Below are 16,106 nucleotides of genomic sequence, written 5' to 3' on the forward strand. Positions count from 1 at the left end.
TGCCAAAAGGTTGATGATAAACACTAGAAAACAAAAATGCAATGTTGATGTATAATGATACCAGGATTGAGTACCTGGCATCCGCGTGCAGCGTCAAAGAATCACTGTCTTGAAGCCTTCACTGTGTTCCAATTAGGCCAGATGTCAAGGACTTAAATTTTGGTCTGTAACTCACCCAAAGTGATCATATCACTTCAGAAGAAATGGATTAAACAACTCGAGTCTTATGGATTACTTTTATGCTGCATTTATGTGCTTTTTGGAGCTGGAAAATTTTGGACCTTATTGACTTACATTGTATGGACAAAAACACATCACACTGTACATCCTTCAAAATATCATTGTTTGTTTTCCGCAGAAGAGAGAAAGTCATACAAGTTTGAGACCGCAAGAGGGTGAATAGATGATGAGAGAATTATAATTTTTGGGTGAACTGTCCCTTTAATGTTGAGTATTACAATAAGACACAAGACTTGTCTTGTCCTCCAATTTTCTGGCCAACCTACTATTCCCTGTGAGAGAAGGATTCCTTTGGTTTGCTTTATATTTAACTTTATTTCTGTGTGGCACAGACAAAGCAATTGTCCAAATGTATTGAGAAAGTTCTGTTCACGCTTTGGGAGATCTTTACCGTGGCTGAGCAGTGCACAGACCTGGTAAGCAGCCTGATCTCATTAATATACTAAATAAAATCTAAACTACCATTTAAGACTCTTCGGCTCAGATTATACAAAAATATGTAAACTCAGTTTGGAATTTAAAATTGTCCCTTTGTGTGACCTCCGTAAGCAGATAGGGTATTTCAATGTAGCATTAATCTTTTTCTTCCAGGAACACGCACAGTCATTTCTTTATCTTGTGTGTTAGGCCAACTGTACTATTTGTATGCTGTTACACAGTGTCTATCCTTATCATTGCAATGGGATTTTTCACACCTGTTGCCCACTTCAAAGGACCTACCCAAGGCTGCTGCTGACATCTGGGCTAATTTCACCATAGTACACATAGTAGGTCATTGACTACTGTAATGTTTGTTTATAGCCTTTGTATACAGCAAACTCACATTTGTATTTCTAGCTTTTTTTTTAAATGAACAAATCTGTCTTAATTTAACAGCACACTCATAAGATGATTCAGCATGTGTTCCATTATTTTTTATTCAGACAGTGAGATTACATGTCTGACAAGCTGTCTATACTTGCTGGCAATGAATGAAACATTAAATTATGTGAAGTCATCATCAGTTGTCAAATGTCTATAGCAGGAAATGTAACTGTATAAAATGCTAAAATATTACACATTTGACTTCCTTACAACAGAAATATGTTTAAATATTGATGGCTCCTTGACATAACCCTGAGGAGATTGACATATGTCGATGGTCTTCACATCATATTAATATTTAAGAAGTGCTTTGTACAAAATAAACCTTGGGGGTTGAACCAAAATGTACTTTTTCATTTTTCATCGGTATATTCTTGTGAAGCGTGAAGTTTTACCTCTAAAATAACTTTTTTTTTTTCATATTTGTATTTTATTTTCAATGCTTTCATCAGACAGTACAACCTACATAGTGTAGGCAGCTGAACGGTTAAGAAACTGGCACTAGTGAAGCAAGTTCAATCCTGGGTAAGTCATCCACAAAAAACTTAGTGATATCAGTTTTGAGTTATCAGATTTTTCTGTTATCTTGAATACAAAAGTGGCCTAAATTACACATTACATAGTGACCCAATAAAAACATTTGGGTGCCTAAATGGAAATGTTATTGGCTGACTATAGGGCGCTTACCAGCTATGTGTGTTGAAAAATAGAGAAATTCTTTCCAATGCAGGAAGGTAACCTAAGGAAATGAAGCCTAATATATAACTTTTTTTCTTTCAAATAATTTTACAGCCTTAAAGCATGAAGTCATCAGAAGGCTGCTGTAGTAAAAGCACAGAACAGGAAGAAATATAAAAGGAACTAAAAAGTGTTTATGCCAATATTGCATTTTTATTTTTTAATGACGTATGGAACTGAGCAGGTGCAATATGTACAAAATCAATCAAACAGAAAATGAAACGAAAAAAAAAAAACACTGCCCCCTTGTTTCACGTTAGGGCACATGATCATAACATCAGCGCCCATAAGGACTGACTATACAGACACCTCTGAATAACATAACTACAACAGACTGAGAAGGAGAAAGAAAGACAAACAAATGACTGACTTACAGATAAACACAAAGCCTAGCACCGAGCATCAAATTAGGCACACCAGGATTGCTTTACATGAAAAGTGAACTTTACACTAAGCAACTAATCTAGACAAATCCGTTTTTCTCTAAGTGCAAAGCCAGTGGAGAGACGGTGAATTACTGAACTAAAATTGCCCTACTGGGATAATAACTTTACAATGAAATGGTAACTCTGCACAACAGCAACAAGACTTTATTGATGGCAAACAGGAAAATGTAATGACTTAATTAAGCCTTTGATTAACTGATTACTTGTCCAAGTAATCCCCCCCCCAACCCCCGGTCAGCAACTACACAGAGCATGCATTCTCCGCACCTACCGAGGAAATATTGTCTGTTCTTCTAAAATTATTGCGATATCTTTGAAAAGCTGCCTCTTGTGCCAAATTTGATATGCAGTGCATGAGAATGTTAGTCTAAGACATTTGGCATATTAGAAGACATACACCTATCATCACCTATACATTGATCAGAGCTCATCAAGAAAAAAAAAAAAAAAATTGTTTTGGAAGAGCAGAGTTAAACGAGAGATATAAAAGATCAGAAACACAGAAAGGACACCAGCTGACTCTATCACACCCTTAAATATAAAAACAGATTACTTGTTCACTCAGGCTTGCCATTCAATGTGTTTTTAAGGCTTGGTACATAACCCCTATATATACACACGTGTTTTGTTAGAAAGTGTCATCCAATCAAATTAAATACAAAGTTCAACAATGTCAGTTTCAGATATGGGATTGAACAAATCCTTCATTCTAAAGCTCAACACCTTAAAAAAAATCAAATGTAAACAGTAAAAAACAGCAAGATTGTCAATTGGTTTGTTCAGAGAGCAACAAAACACACATAACCACTTTAACACTATAGTAAGTGAAGAGTAGAGCTAAGCAAATCCACAATGTAAACAAAATGTGGAACAGAGGCAGCATTCAAAGTGACCAAAAGTTTCAGAAATGTTCTCACTATAAATGTGGAAATGACGATATATTGTGCTATGCAAACAAAAACACACGATAAAGTCAAAGGGGATAAATGGGTTTTAAAAGACTAATAGCTTTCTTTAGTTTATGTAGGAACTGTTTCAACAATGCTGTCACATTTCAAGGCGGACAGGCTTAAAGCACTTCTTACTTTCTATTTTTGGGGTGGGGACACCATATAAATCAAAGGGAATCATAATAAAAAAAATAATAAAAAAAAATCCTCCACAAAAAGCAATTCAAAATCAGAACGGACTGATTATTGTGGGAATTCAACACTGCTGACAAATGAGCTATAACTGGAAAACACAGGTAAAAATGTGTCCATTCTTTTGCCCAGTCTCCATGTCAATCTTCCCCCAAAATGGAAGTGTGCAATTGCTATTACTCAATTGTGAGTATATGATAAAATGAAAGTTGAATATGGTTTGTTATGCAAATAATTCTGGCAAACCGAGTGCAAGAGTTTTAGGGCATCTTCAAAACTTCAGAAGTGAAAACTACTTTTTTGCACAATTTTGCGAAGAGGCCGCCAAGGATAAAGACATTTTAGCAGGAAAAGTGAGAAAATTACATTGAAAATAAAAATCTAGTGGAGGCAACAAGTGAACCTTTTTTTTTTTTTTTTTTTTTGCAAAAACATTCAAGTTACAGTTTTTTCCCAAAATGTACATTATACAATGCTGGAGTATTGCCTTTTAGACGGGTCACCTACATGTACTACACTACAGATGTTCCATGTAAGGAAGACTAAGATCTAAATATCTACCAATAAGGTGTCTAATTAAATTAGTATGAACAAGTGTAAAAGAAAGTGAATATGATTCCAGTTGTGCCAGCTGTTCTTCATGACCACATACACTGTGGATCAGGCTGGTGAAAATCAGTGGCTACTTCCACACACCAAGACACACAAAGTGACCTATACAGTATTGCTGTATGCTTACATCTTTTAGAGACACACACATTTAAAGGCCATTAAAGGGATATTTCACCCAAAAATTAAATTTCTCTCATCATTTACTCACCCTCATGCCATCCCAGATGTGTACGACTGAACACAAATTAAGATTTTTAGAAGAATATCTCAGCTCTGTTGGTCCTCACAATGAAAGTGAATGGTGAAAAGGACATAAAGGCAGCATAAAAGTAATCCATATGACTCCAGAGGTTTAACCCATGTCTCCTCAAGCGATGTGATAGGTGTGGGTGAGAAACAGATCAATATTTAAGTCCTTTTTTACTATCAATCTCCACTTTTGACCAGCCCCCACCAGTAGGGGGCTGAATGTGAAAGTGTAGATTTACAGTAAAAAAGGACTTAAATATTGATATGGATTTAATCACTGGAATCTTATGGATTACTTTTATGCTGCCTTTATGTCCCTTTTGGACCTTCACATACAGAGCTGAGATGTTCTTCTAAATATCTTCGTGTGTTCTGCAGAAGAAAGAAAGTTATACAATTCTGGAATGGCATGAGGGTGAGTAAATGATGAGAGAATTTTTGAGTGAACTAACCCTTTAAATTCCATGTTAGTCCCATGATGTCCGTTCACTATAAGAACAGTAACATATAAGTTAATACAAATTTGGACATCAAACACCCAACTGTTTCGAGAAGATACAGTATCCCGAAAGGACATACTGTAACTGCGTTAAGAGCCATAGACACAAACACACCGAAAAAGAATAACAAAATAGCTGAAAGTGGTTTTTCTTTTTCTTTCTTTTCTGATTTCTTTTCTTTTTTACAAATGGACGAATAAAATTCTAAAGTTAAATTACTGTACATAAAACAAGAAAGTCACAAAACACTATTAGTGCTGGTTGATGAGTTAACTGTGGCTAGTTTTCTTTTTGTCATTAATACTAGTCTAAAAGTTGGTGAGACACCAAGGCCACGATAAACAAATCAATGACCAATGGAGTAAAGCTTCTTACGTTTGGTGTGCGAGAGGCCACAAATCTCTACATAATCTTCAAATATTAAAAAAGAGACACAATGCAATATAATATCTTTGGGTATGTTCATTTCTATAATGCATTTAAATCTGAACAAAAAAGAATGACCATTTAGGGAGCAACGTTTAAATATCAAAAATCACATGTAAAATGTTCAAAATGCAAGGCTTGGTTCCACCGGTCATGTTCGAAAACCTCCTTTTTAAGGGGTAAACTGAACTTGGAACCTTTACACTAAGGCCACATCTAATGGTAGAGCATGTCTCCAAATCACTCGTTTTTGAGACAGTTTTAGAAAATGCAAATGGACGTTTGGAAGACAAAAAAATGTTTTCAAAAAGAAGGAACATACAAGACGTACTACACAATGGCTACCGTTCTGACGGACATTGCATGAAAAACCTATAAAAGGCCTTTATATTGTATATATCGTGGTTTCTGTATTAGATCCCCAAATAAGACATAGGAAGATGGCATGTTCCTTTTGTGAGATCTAGATGTGAAGAAATGCTTAAAGGAAGCATAGCGCATAATGTAATGCAGGGAAGGCAGAGGCATTGCTTAAAGCTCTTTTTAAAGACTTCATAAAACAAATGGTAAAAAATAGGCCCTCTGAGTTTCTCCCAAATACAAAATTTCAACAACTAAACCAAACTGACACACATAAAAAAATGGTATTACAAAATGGAAAGAGTCTGAGCAACTGATGTTTGTCAAACTATATGAAATCAGCTATATACAGAAGTCGAGAAAACAGACCAACAGACAAAGAACAAAAAGGTGAAAGCTCAGAGGAGGAATAGAACTTATTTGGTAACAACAGCATACTATATGTTTGATATAAAAAAGGTATGGAGAAAAATGTACCTTAACTAAAGCTTATACAATATCCTTGGTCCAAAAAAACTGTTATTCTCACAATTTAAATGTGACCCTTTTCCAAAGAGTTCAGACCTCCCGGCCTATGATACATCTCACCCAGTCACACATACAGACCAGAAGGAAGAAACATGAGACTAAATGGAACATTTTTACATTGCTGATGCATCATCGCTGTGGTCTCTTCTCTGGTGTTCTGCCAATATGGAGTTTGCTGTCAGGCATTGTCAACTGAATTGATAGCACTAGACCGCCTCCTTAGAGAAATCCACTAGAGGAAACAGGAGAACCATCTACCAAATATTTTGTCCTCGCCACAGGTTTTCCCCTGTAAATTTGCGAAATCCTTGATTACTGTCTCCTCTGTCAAAGGATTTTATTCTTGAAATCACTACGCAGCACTTTTACAAACAAAGTTTGTAATGTAGTCTTTTTTTATTTATTTTCACGCATAGCATGTTGTGAGTTTGTGAGCACTGCTGCATTTGTTATAAAACCATAGCTGCAGCTGCATTAGACGATGCTGCTGGAACGGCGTTGGACGTGCTGTTGGTGCCGTAAGGTGCTGTTTCTCCGTTACCTCCCATGCTGTTACCGGTCGTTGAAAGCAAACCGGCATTGCCCGATCGTAGGATAGCTCCAGCCGCGCTACAGTGTGGACGTGGACCGGGTTCGGGCGTGTACGTGAACGTAAGCGTTGTGGAGTAGATGATACCGTCATTTCTGACCAGCGTTACCGGGACCTGCACTGGCTGCCGCACCCATCGCCAGCCCTCACGGAACGCCGAGATGTCAGGAACTACACAGAGCATGCTTTCTCCGCACCTACCGAGGAAATATTGTCTGTTAATATTTCAGTATGTCTCAATGCCTGCAATATATTTAACTGACGCAGGTAATGAAAGTACATATTTGCTTTTAACAACCGCAAAAGTCTTTGGCACAGGTTAAACAGTACGTGTGGGGTCTTGTTCACTTGGCTTTTACTAGCTTGAAGCACTTCACTGAACACTGTCACTTACTGCTGCATCAAACAAGTTTATGAGGCTTCAAGATCATGCTTATGCAAAGATCTAAATCATGCCTATAAACAAAGATCTAAAGCTCTTTGATATAAATACAGTATGTTGAGCAAGTCTTTTCCCCACAATGATATTAGAAGGAACAATTACCCGTACAAATCCTCCTGGACGCTTAATCCAGTGTCCTATATGGATATATTTTATTGTAATATGCGAGTACAAATTGGTATCATACCTGTACATGGTCTCAGCCTCGACATCGCCGAACCACACCCGCAGATTTGGAGTAAAGTTCTGTCCTGTTAGCTCCAGCATTGCTACATCTCCTCCACCATTTAACTGCTCAAATGCACACACACAGAAATTCTCAGATGTAGCCATAGACTTGATAATGTAAGTAAGAGATGCATGCGTCTGGGTGTTTTTCAGTGTTTAAATGTGTCATTATCTCCGGAAGTTAGCTAAATCTGACAAAACCTCTTCTTTGGAAAAAATTGGGGTTGTCCTCATTAGGTAAAATTATTCATATCTGTTTTTTTTCTAAAAGTGGAATAGGTTTTCTGTTAGGGGTAGGGTTGGTGTACAGAATGTATATTAGCTTCACACGTAAACAATAGAGTGCAAAAGTGCCCGCCCACATTTTCAGCCGTCTGAAAAAAGTATTTTTCCCATTTATTATTTCAATAGACTTGTTATAAAATACTTCATAAAAGAGTTGTAAGCCATGAACCAAACCAGCCAGCTCCGAGGTGAATCAAAACATTACAAACTTTGATTTGAAGCAAAAAAAGTATTTAAAAATCAAAAAAAGTATTTTTACTTATAGTCTTTCACGAGGGCACAAACTACAAGCCCATGAAGCATTGCGAATGACATATTAGAATAAAAACCAATTGACATTCAAAAACTATTGAGGTTGTTGATTATAAGTATATACACGTTTAATTTGTCTGGTTAAGCTAAATGAAATGTCGTGCTGCTCTCTTGGCTGAAAAAAAAATAATAATAATAAATAAAAATAAAAATCAGAAGGGAAAAGGCAAAAATCGAGGGCTTCACATTTATCAGACTCCATCAACAGAGCTGACTAGACTGAGATCATTTCCAACTTACGGCTTTGCAGCAAACTTTTTACTGCAGATATGCTATTAATTCATATCATTATAATAATAGTATAGCTAAAATATTATACAGTAACTAGCTGTGTTACTAGCAATAGATTACCCATACATAGCTAGCTTTGAAACTGAAGGCTAATTTTATTCTATATTATCTTTTAGCAATATTTAGAGGTGCTAGCTGGTGCTAGTAGTTTGAGCCTGAACAGAGACTCAGTTGCGTCATTCACAGTGCATCATAGAAGTGGGCATTTGCTGCTGGGCTCGTTTGGTGGGCGTTGTTGGCCGTGGTTCTCTGATTGGTGGATTTGTTCTGTTGGATCATGGGTAGTGTATTTCTTCAAAAGGAATTCTGCTATTAAATGCGATTTCTAAACAATAAAGTTGAAATAACGCCGACAGATGGCTTCAACAGGAGCATACACTGTACCATCAATGAACTAACAACCTTGGCGCTCATAGTAGGTCTGTCTTTAAACGTTTATAAGTTATCACTAAAATCAATTTGTCTAAGAAAAAATAAATGGGATTTTTACTTCCGGATCCCGAATGTTGCGGTCTATGAAGGTGTGTGTGGTATGTCCTCATTTAGATAGCTAAACTTGTGTGTTACCTGTAAGCTTTCGACAACAGGCACAGGTGTTACGGGTGTGTGTACAGGGCCCATGCCCTCATAGAAGGTGTATTCTGCTTTATCAGTGCTGATGATTGTCCAGGAGGCACCGTCATTAATCATCTCTTTATTTGGTTCCTTTGGGCATGGAGTGGCCTACAAGAGCACAAATATAAGTTGCTTTTACAGGGTACACATTTCCATATGCCCTTATCTACCAACATTTACCTGATGAAGCGATAAAAACAATAAAGCTGCAAGTGATAAAAGGTACTATATCTCAAAATCTTACCAGCAATACAATTTCATGAGAGCAAATTTGACCTACACAGAATTGCTGAATTTAAATAAACACTTATTTACTTAACAATGTTTACTACAAAACATTTGAAAACAGAAAATGTGCACTATCTACTGACAAGACACTAGGCGGAATGACCACTTAATCGGCCAATCAGCCACCGTTATAAGCCAATGCATTTAAATATCAAAATGGCCAAATACTGGCCTGGCACATACATCGGTTTATCACTTATAATAACCTTTTATGTGCATTTAAGTGTATATCTCTCACTTGAAATTGGATGATCCTCTCTTGAGAAAGGCACAGGTACATCCTCTCCGTATCCTTCAGGAAAAAGGCACACTTATGCAGCTGAGAGACTGGGTCATCTGCATCCAGCAAGGCAGTCTGCTTATCCACCTTACGGATGATCTGTGTGTGGGAAAAAGACAGCGTGAGAAAGAAAATGGAATGAGGGTTGAAAAGAGTATCAGCACAAGTATAACATAAACATCAGGAATTGTTTTGTTTTCATGTCTCTAAGCAGCGTTTCTTCATAGAGTTGACAGAGAAAAAAAATCATTACAGGACAAAAGAAATGATAAAATGGCAAATTATCAAATGAATAGAGAGGTAGACCAATATATCGGCTGATAGTTGCTTTTTTAAACTATCTGGTATCAGCAAAAATTTATGCCGATAGTTTTTTGTATTATAATTATTATTCCTCCATGATCCTTTGTGGTCGGTGCTGGAGGATTCTTCAGCTATAACTGCTTGGTTATATAATACAACAGTGGCCTCTAGAGGTGAAATAAAAACAATCAATTTGCAGAATCTAAATCTTTCATTACTGAAAATATTCATCCATATTTTTATCCTCACTTCAGATGCATGTTTTGTTATTTTGATTACATCAAGTATTCTAAGTTGAACCGAGGGCATGCAAAGAAAAATGCAACTATATGAAAATGCCCCCTGTATTCATGTATTGAGGAATAAAATGTATTACTCAATACAATAATTTTTGGTGTGAACACTTTTGCCTTTAAAACAGCACCAATTCTCCTACTTACACCTGGGCACAGTTTTTCTTGGTTGTTGGTAGATAGGATGTTCCAAACTTCTTGGAGAATTCCCCACAATTCTTTTATTTATTTAGGCTGTCTCAATTACTTCTGTCTCTTCATGTAATCCCAGACTGACCTGATGTTCAGTGGGGGGCTCTGTGAGGGCCATGCCATCTTTTGCAGGGCTCCCTGTTCTTCTATTCTATTCTATTTGCAAAAGTACTGTTTGGGAGTCTAACATTCATATTTCCTATTGACACACTAAAGTAGCAGATATACAGTGCATCCGGAAAATATTCACAGCGCTTCACTTTTTCCACATTTTGTTATGTTACAGCCTTATTCCAAAATGGATTAAATTAATTATTTTCCTCAAAATTCTACAAACAATACCCCATAATGACAACGTGAAAGAAGTTTGTTTGAAATCTTTGCAAATTTATAAAAAATAAATAAATAAAAATAAAAAAATAAAAAAAATCACATGTACATAAGTATTCACAGCCTTTGCTCAATACTTTGTTGAAGCACCTTTGGCACCAATTACAGCCTCAAGTCTTTTTGAGTATGATGCTACAAACTTGGCACACCAATTTTTGGGCAGTTTCTCCCATTCTTCTTTGCAGGACGTCTCAAGCTCCATCAGGTTGGATGGGGAGCGTCGGTGCACAGCCATTTTCAGATCTCTCCAGAGATGTTCAATCGGGTTCAAGTCTGGGCTCTGGCTGGGCCACTCAGGGACATTCACAGAGTTGTCCCGGAGCCACTCCTTTGTTATCTTGGCTGTGTGCTTAGGGTCATTGTCCTGTTGGAAGATGAACCTTCACCCCAGTCTGAGGTCCAGAGCGCTCTGGAGCAGGTTTTCATCAAGGATGTCTCTGTACATTGCTGCATTCATTTTTCCCTCGATCCTGACTACTCTCCCAGTTCCTGCTGCTGAAAAACATCCCCACAGCATGATGCTGCCACCACCATGCTTCACTGTAGGGATGGTGTTGGCCAGGTGATGAGCGGTGCCTGGTTTCCTCCAGACATAGAGCTTGCCATTCAGGCCAAAGAGTTCAATCTTTGTTTCATCAGACCAGAGAATTTTGTTTCTCATGGTCTGAAAGTCCTTCAGGTGCCTTTTGGCAAACTCCAGGCGGGCTGTCATGTGCCTTTTACTGAGGAGAGGCTTCCGTCTGGCCACTCTACCATACAGGCCTGATTGGTGGAGTGCTGCAGAGATGGTTGTTCTTCTAGAAGGTTCTCCTCTCTCCACAGAGAAACGCTGGCGCTCTGTCAGAGTGACCATCGGGTACTTGGTCACCTCCCTGACTAAGGCCCTTCTCCCCCGATCGCTCAGTTTGGCCGGGCGGCCAGCTCTAGTAAGAGTCCTGGTGGTTCCAAACTTCTTCCATTTATGGATGATGGAGGCCACTGTGCTCATTGGGACCTTCAATGCTGCAGAAATTTTTCTGTACCCTTCCCCAGATCTGTGCCTCGATACAATCCTGTCTCGGAGGTCTACAGACAATTCCTTGGACTTCATGGCTTGGTTTGTGCTCTGACAAGCACTGTTAACTGTGGGACCTTATTTAGACAGGTGTGTGCCTTTCCAAATCATGTCCAATCAACTGAATTTACCACAGGTGGACTCCAATCAAGTTGTAGAAACAACTCAAGGATGATCAGTGGAAACAAGATGCACCTGAGCTCAATTTTGAGTGTCATGGCAAAGGCTGTGAATACTTACGTACATGTGATTTTTTTTTCGTTTTTTATTTTTAATACATTTGCAAAAATTTCAAACAAACTTCTTTCATGTTGTCATTATGGGGTATTGTTTGTAGAATTTTGAGGAAAATAATGAATTTAATCCATTTTGGAATAAGGCTGTAACATAACAAAATGTGGAAAAAGTGAAGCGCTGTGAATACTTTCCGGATGAACTGTAAATAACCATCTTAAGACAAATGTTTTTGTGAAACATCTTATGTGCCTAAACCTTTTGCACAGTACTGTATAAATAGAAACCTTTATCTGGTGTATATACTGAATATTAACTATAAAAAGCTTAATTTGGTAAAAACTTAAATATAAAGCAATGTAATGGAGCCAAGTCTCTGTCATTTCAAAATAAAGAGTGTTTTGGGCTTGTTTCCAGTTAAAAGACCTGCATTATGCACCCAATAATTTTTTGGGTTATTATTGGGATTTTGGCTGAACAATAAACTGCATCTTGGATTTTATGCATATTGGACTCTTGAATCCTCTATGTCTGTGCTGTCATAATAAGGAAAGAATATTTTTTTTTTACATTCTATAAATCAATTTTGAAAACTATAAGCCGATTAATCGGTTATCAGCCTTTTCCGCCACCTTAGTTATCGGCAAAATTCACTATCAGTCCACCTCTAGAATAGAGCACATGCAATGACAGGGTCTTACCAGTCTAGGCAAAGCCATCCCTGTCACAGAGCACACAAGTTTGACAGTTTGGCCATAGTGAATGTAGCCGTCTCGCACAGTAAACTCCTCCCCCTCCGACTCCTCATCATCCACTGAAATACAATAGTAAAACAATTGCTTACTTTGGTATTTAGTCTTTGCCTCAGGCGGCATGCCCACACTGTTCAAGGACCATTTAATCCATATTGCACGTAGAAATGACAAGGGCTTTCTCTCAACATCCTGCTCCAAAAGAAATTTGTTGCACTTTGTAATCCAAAGTATATAACTATTTTTTATGATATATATTATAGAGAGCACAAAGACATATAGGCCTACTCATACATATTGTGAATGAACAAGAGATCAAAGCAGCTGCATATTTATTAATAGTATGTTTGAATCTACCAACACAGTTCCAAAACCATTAGGCAATCTACACTACACCACATGTGAATAATTGTGTAAGAGTGTACGAAAGCATGTTATTAACATGTGTGCAACTATATGTAACTCACAGAGGTGTAAGTGCATGTGTGAGTGTGACTATCTAATTGAGGTGCATGTTAGACTTACAGAGATGGATGTAGAAGGCTCCCCACTGCTGTGAACTCGCGTGAAAATTTCCTCCCTCTACGTGCAGGTAACGTGTACTGACTGTCTGAGAGCGAAGCCGGTTAAATAATGCCACTTTTGTTCCTGACGCTATACAAACTGCACACAAAAGAGAAACAAAACTCTCACAAAGTAATCACAAAGGTAGAGAGAGACTGGCACTTTAGTCTAACATTTTTGCCTTCAAAGTGCATATTAAAGTGCAAGGTAAAAGCATAAGTACATAAATATCCATTTAAATCCTTTCTAAAATGGATGTTAATTCAGTTCTCAGGATATGCTCAGTGTACCGCAATTTTTATTAGGTAAACTCAAAATAGAGTACATTTTTAATGATTAAAGGGAAAGTTCACCCAAAAATGAAAATTCTGTCATCATTTGCCAGCAAATAAATAAACTTTTGGCATCAGAAGACATGGAACATAGAGCACAAGTTGTATGGATTACTTTCGTGGTGCTTTTTTTCTCATGTTCAAGAGCAATGAAAACATTCCCCTAAATAACCTTTTGTGCTCCACAGAAAAAAAGTCATACGGATTTGGAACAACATGAGGGTGAGAACATGAGGTTGAGTAATTGACAAAATTTCCATTTTTGGGTGAACTATCCCTTTAATTTGTCCCATTCCAGGAAAAATAAATCATCAATAACAGAACAACATCATTCAATCTGTGATATCTTTCACATCATGGATTAATATATACCCATGAAAGTTGCTTAATTACATAAACTGTTGATGTTTGACAGACTCACGGTCGGCGTTCTTGAGGGACTGTTTTTTTTTGGAGGGTTTGGAGATGACCTTGATCCTCTTGCTGAGGAAGACTCCGATATCTGCGTTGTTCCCGTAGAACATATTCACCGACAGCATGAAGTGCTTGCGTTTGTCTGAGTCTGAGATGTACAATGTTTTGGCTGTGCAATAGTTCTGTAGGGAAGAGGCATGATTTGTGTATTCATGAGAAAAATAATGGCATGCTAATTTTATTGTTTTGGCTCTGTGTGCTACGTTTCCTTGCCTGAATTTTGATAGCTGTTGCTTTTTCATTTTGGCTTCAGTTTTAACACCACATCTGTGCATGTGTCTATTACCTTCCCCTCCAAGTTCAGCTGCTGCATCTCCTGGTCACTGTTGCCGATGCCGATGAAGGCACAGGGCTGGGACTCCTGCTCCGAGCAGCCGTCCCTCTCCATCTGCTCTCTCTTCTTCTTCCATCCACAACCCATCAGATAAACACATGGAGGAGGACAGAAAAACCTTCACAAACACACAACAATAAATTAGAACGTAAGATGAAGTCTTCTATAGAGAATATGCACGAATTATGAGAAAAAATGGCATAGGCAAGTCAATAAAACAGATTTTTGTGTCTGGAAACTATATTAAGAACTGCAACATTACATAAGCTATGCTTTATTAAATCTGATGTAAGTGATGTAAGAAATTACATTTTCAAATTAAAATTTACCATCAGAAGATGATCCAGAATGCCAGAACGTTTTATTTGTAAGTGTCGACACATATGTGTATATGCACACACACACACACACACATATATATACATTTGTGCTCAAAGTTTGCATACCCTGGCAAAATTTTTGAAATTTTGGCATTGATTTTGAAAATTCGTAAAATTCAGGGATCTTTTGATACCAAGCCAAGGTCAGGTAGAAACAACCACACCGTCTTTTTCCAGAGCAGCCTGTATTTCTCCTGAGGTTACCTGTGGGTTTTTCTTTGTATCCCGAACAATTCTTCTGGCAGTTGTGGCTGAAATCTTTCTTGGTCTACCTGACCTTGGCTTGGTATCAAGAGATCCCCAAATTTTTCACTTCTTAATAAGTGATTGAACAGTACTGACTGGCATTTTCAAGGCTTTGGTTATCTTTTTATATCCTTTTCCATCTTTATAAAGTTCCATTACCTTGTTACGCAGGTCTTTTGACAGTTCTTTTCTGCTCCCCATGGCTCAGTATCTAGCCTGCTCAGTGCATCCACGTGAGAGCTAACAAACTCATTGACTATTTATACACAGGCACTAATTGCAATTTAAAAAGCCACAGATGTGGGAAATTAACCTTTAATTGCCATTTAAACCTGTGTGTGTCACCTTGTGTGTCTGTAACAAGGCCAAACATTCAAGGGTATGTAAACTTTTGATCAGGGCCATTTGGGCGATTTCTGTTATCATTATGATTTAAAAAGGAGCCAAACAACTATGTGATAATAAATGGCTTCATATGATCACTATCCTTAAATAAAAGACAGTTTTTTTTGCATGATTGGTCATATTTCTGCCAGGGTATGCAAACTTTTGAGCACAACTATATATATATATATATATATATATATATATATATATATATATATATATATATATGTGTGTTCACACTTTTGGCTGCCAGTGTACATATATACGTATATATGTACACTGGTGGCCAAAAGTTTGGAATAATGTACAGATTTTGCTCTAATGGAAAGAAATTGGTACTTTTATTCACCAAAGTGGCATTCAACTGATCACAATGTATAGTCAGGACATTAATTTTTACAATTAATGACATTAATGCAATTACAATTTGAGAAAAAAAATATTCAGAACTTTTTAAACTACTTCAAATAGTTCTCATCAAAAAATCCTCCACGTGCAGCAATGACAGCTTTGCAGATCCTTGGCATTCTAGCTGTCAGTTTGTCCAGATACTCAGGTGACATTTCACCCCATGCTTCCTGTAGCACTTGCCATAGATGTGGCTGTCTTGTCGGATACTTCTCACGCACCTTACAGTCTAGCTGATCCCACAAAAGCTCAGTGGGTTTAAGATCTGTAACACTCTTTTCCAATTATCTGTTGTCCAATGTCTGTGTTTCTTTGCCCACTCTAAACT

The 16,106-nt window shown here is 37.5% G+C and overlaps 1 protein-coding gene across 7 annotated transcripts in view; it reads right to left on the reverse strand.

The window, feature by feature from the left end:
• Positions 1 to 1,973: 1,973 nt before the first annotated feature.
• Positions 1,974 to 16,106, reverse strand: part of LOC127448272 (recombining binding protein suppressor of hairless-like) — an 86,107-nt gene continuing 71,974 nt past the window's right edge. For all 7 annotated transcript variants that reach the window (XM_051710729.1, XM_051710701.1, XM_051710708.1 and 4 more), the window contains 8 exons: positions 14,310 to 14,475; positions 13,971 to 14,145; positions 13,179 to 13,316; positions 12,603 to 12,715; positions 9,394 to 9,534; positions 8,820 to 8,975; positions 7,324 to 7,427; positions 1,974 to 6,891 (listed from right to left, as the gene is read on the reverse strand). In XM_051710729.1, the coding sequence (XP_051566689.1) occupies positions 6,555 to 6,891; positions 7,324 to 7,427; positions 8,820 to 8,975; positions 9,394 to 9,534; positions 12,603 to 12,715; positions 13,179 to 13,316; positions 13,971 to 14,145; positions 14,310 to 14,475 (1,330 nt within the window). In that variant the 3' untranslated portion in view covers positions 1,974 to 6,554. The remainder of the gene's footprint in view (positions 6,892 to 7,323; positions 7,428 to 8,819; positions 8,976 to 9,393; positions 9,535 to 12,602; positions 12,716 to 13,178; positions 13,317 to 13,970; positions 14,146 to 14,309; positions 14,476 to 16,106) is intronic.

The sequence above is a fragment of the Myxocyprinus asiaticus genome, chromosome 1 (genome assembly GCF_019703515.2).
Source record: "Myxocyprinus asiaticus isolate MX2 ecotype Aquarium Trade chromosome 1, UBuf_Myxa_2, whole genome shotgun sequence".
Lineage (NCBI taxonomy): Eukaryota > Metazoa > Chordata > Actinopteri > Cypriniformes > Catostomidae > Myxocyprinus > Myxocyprinus asiaticus.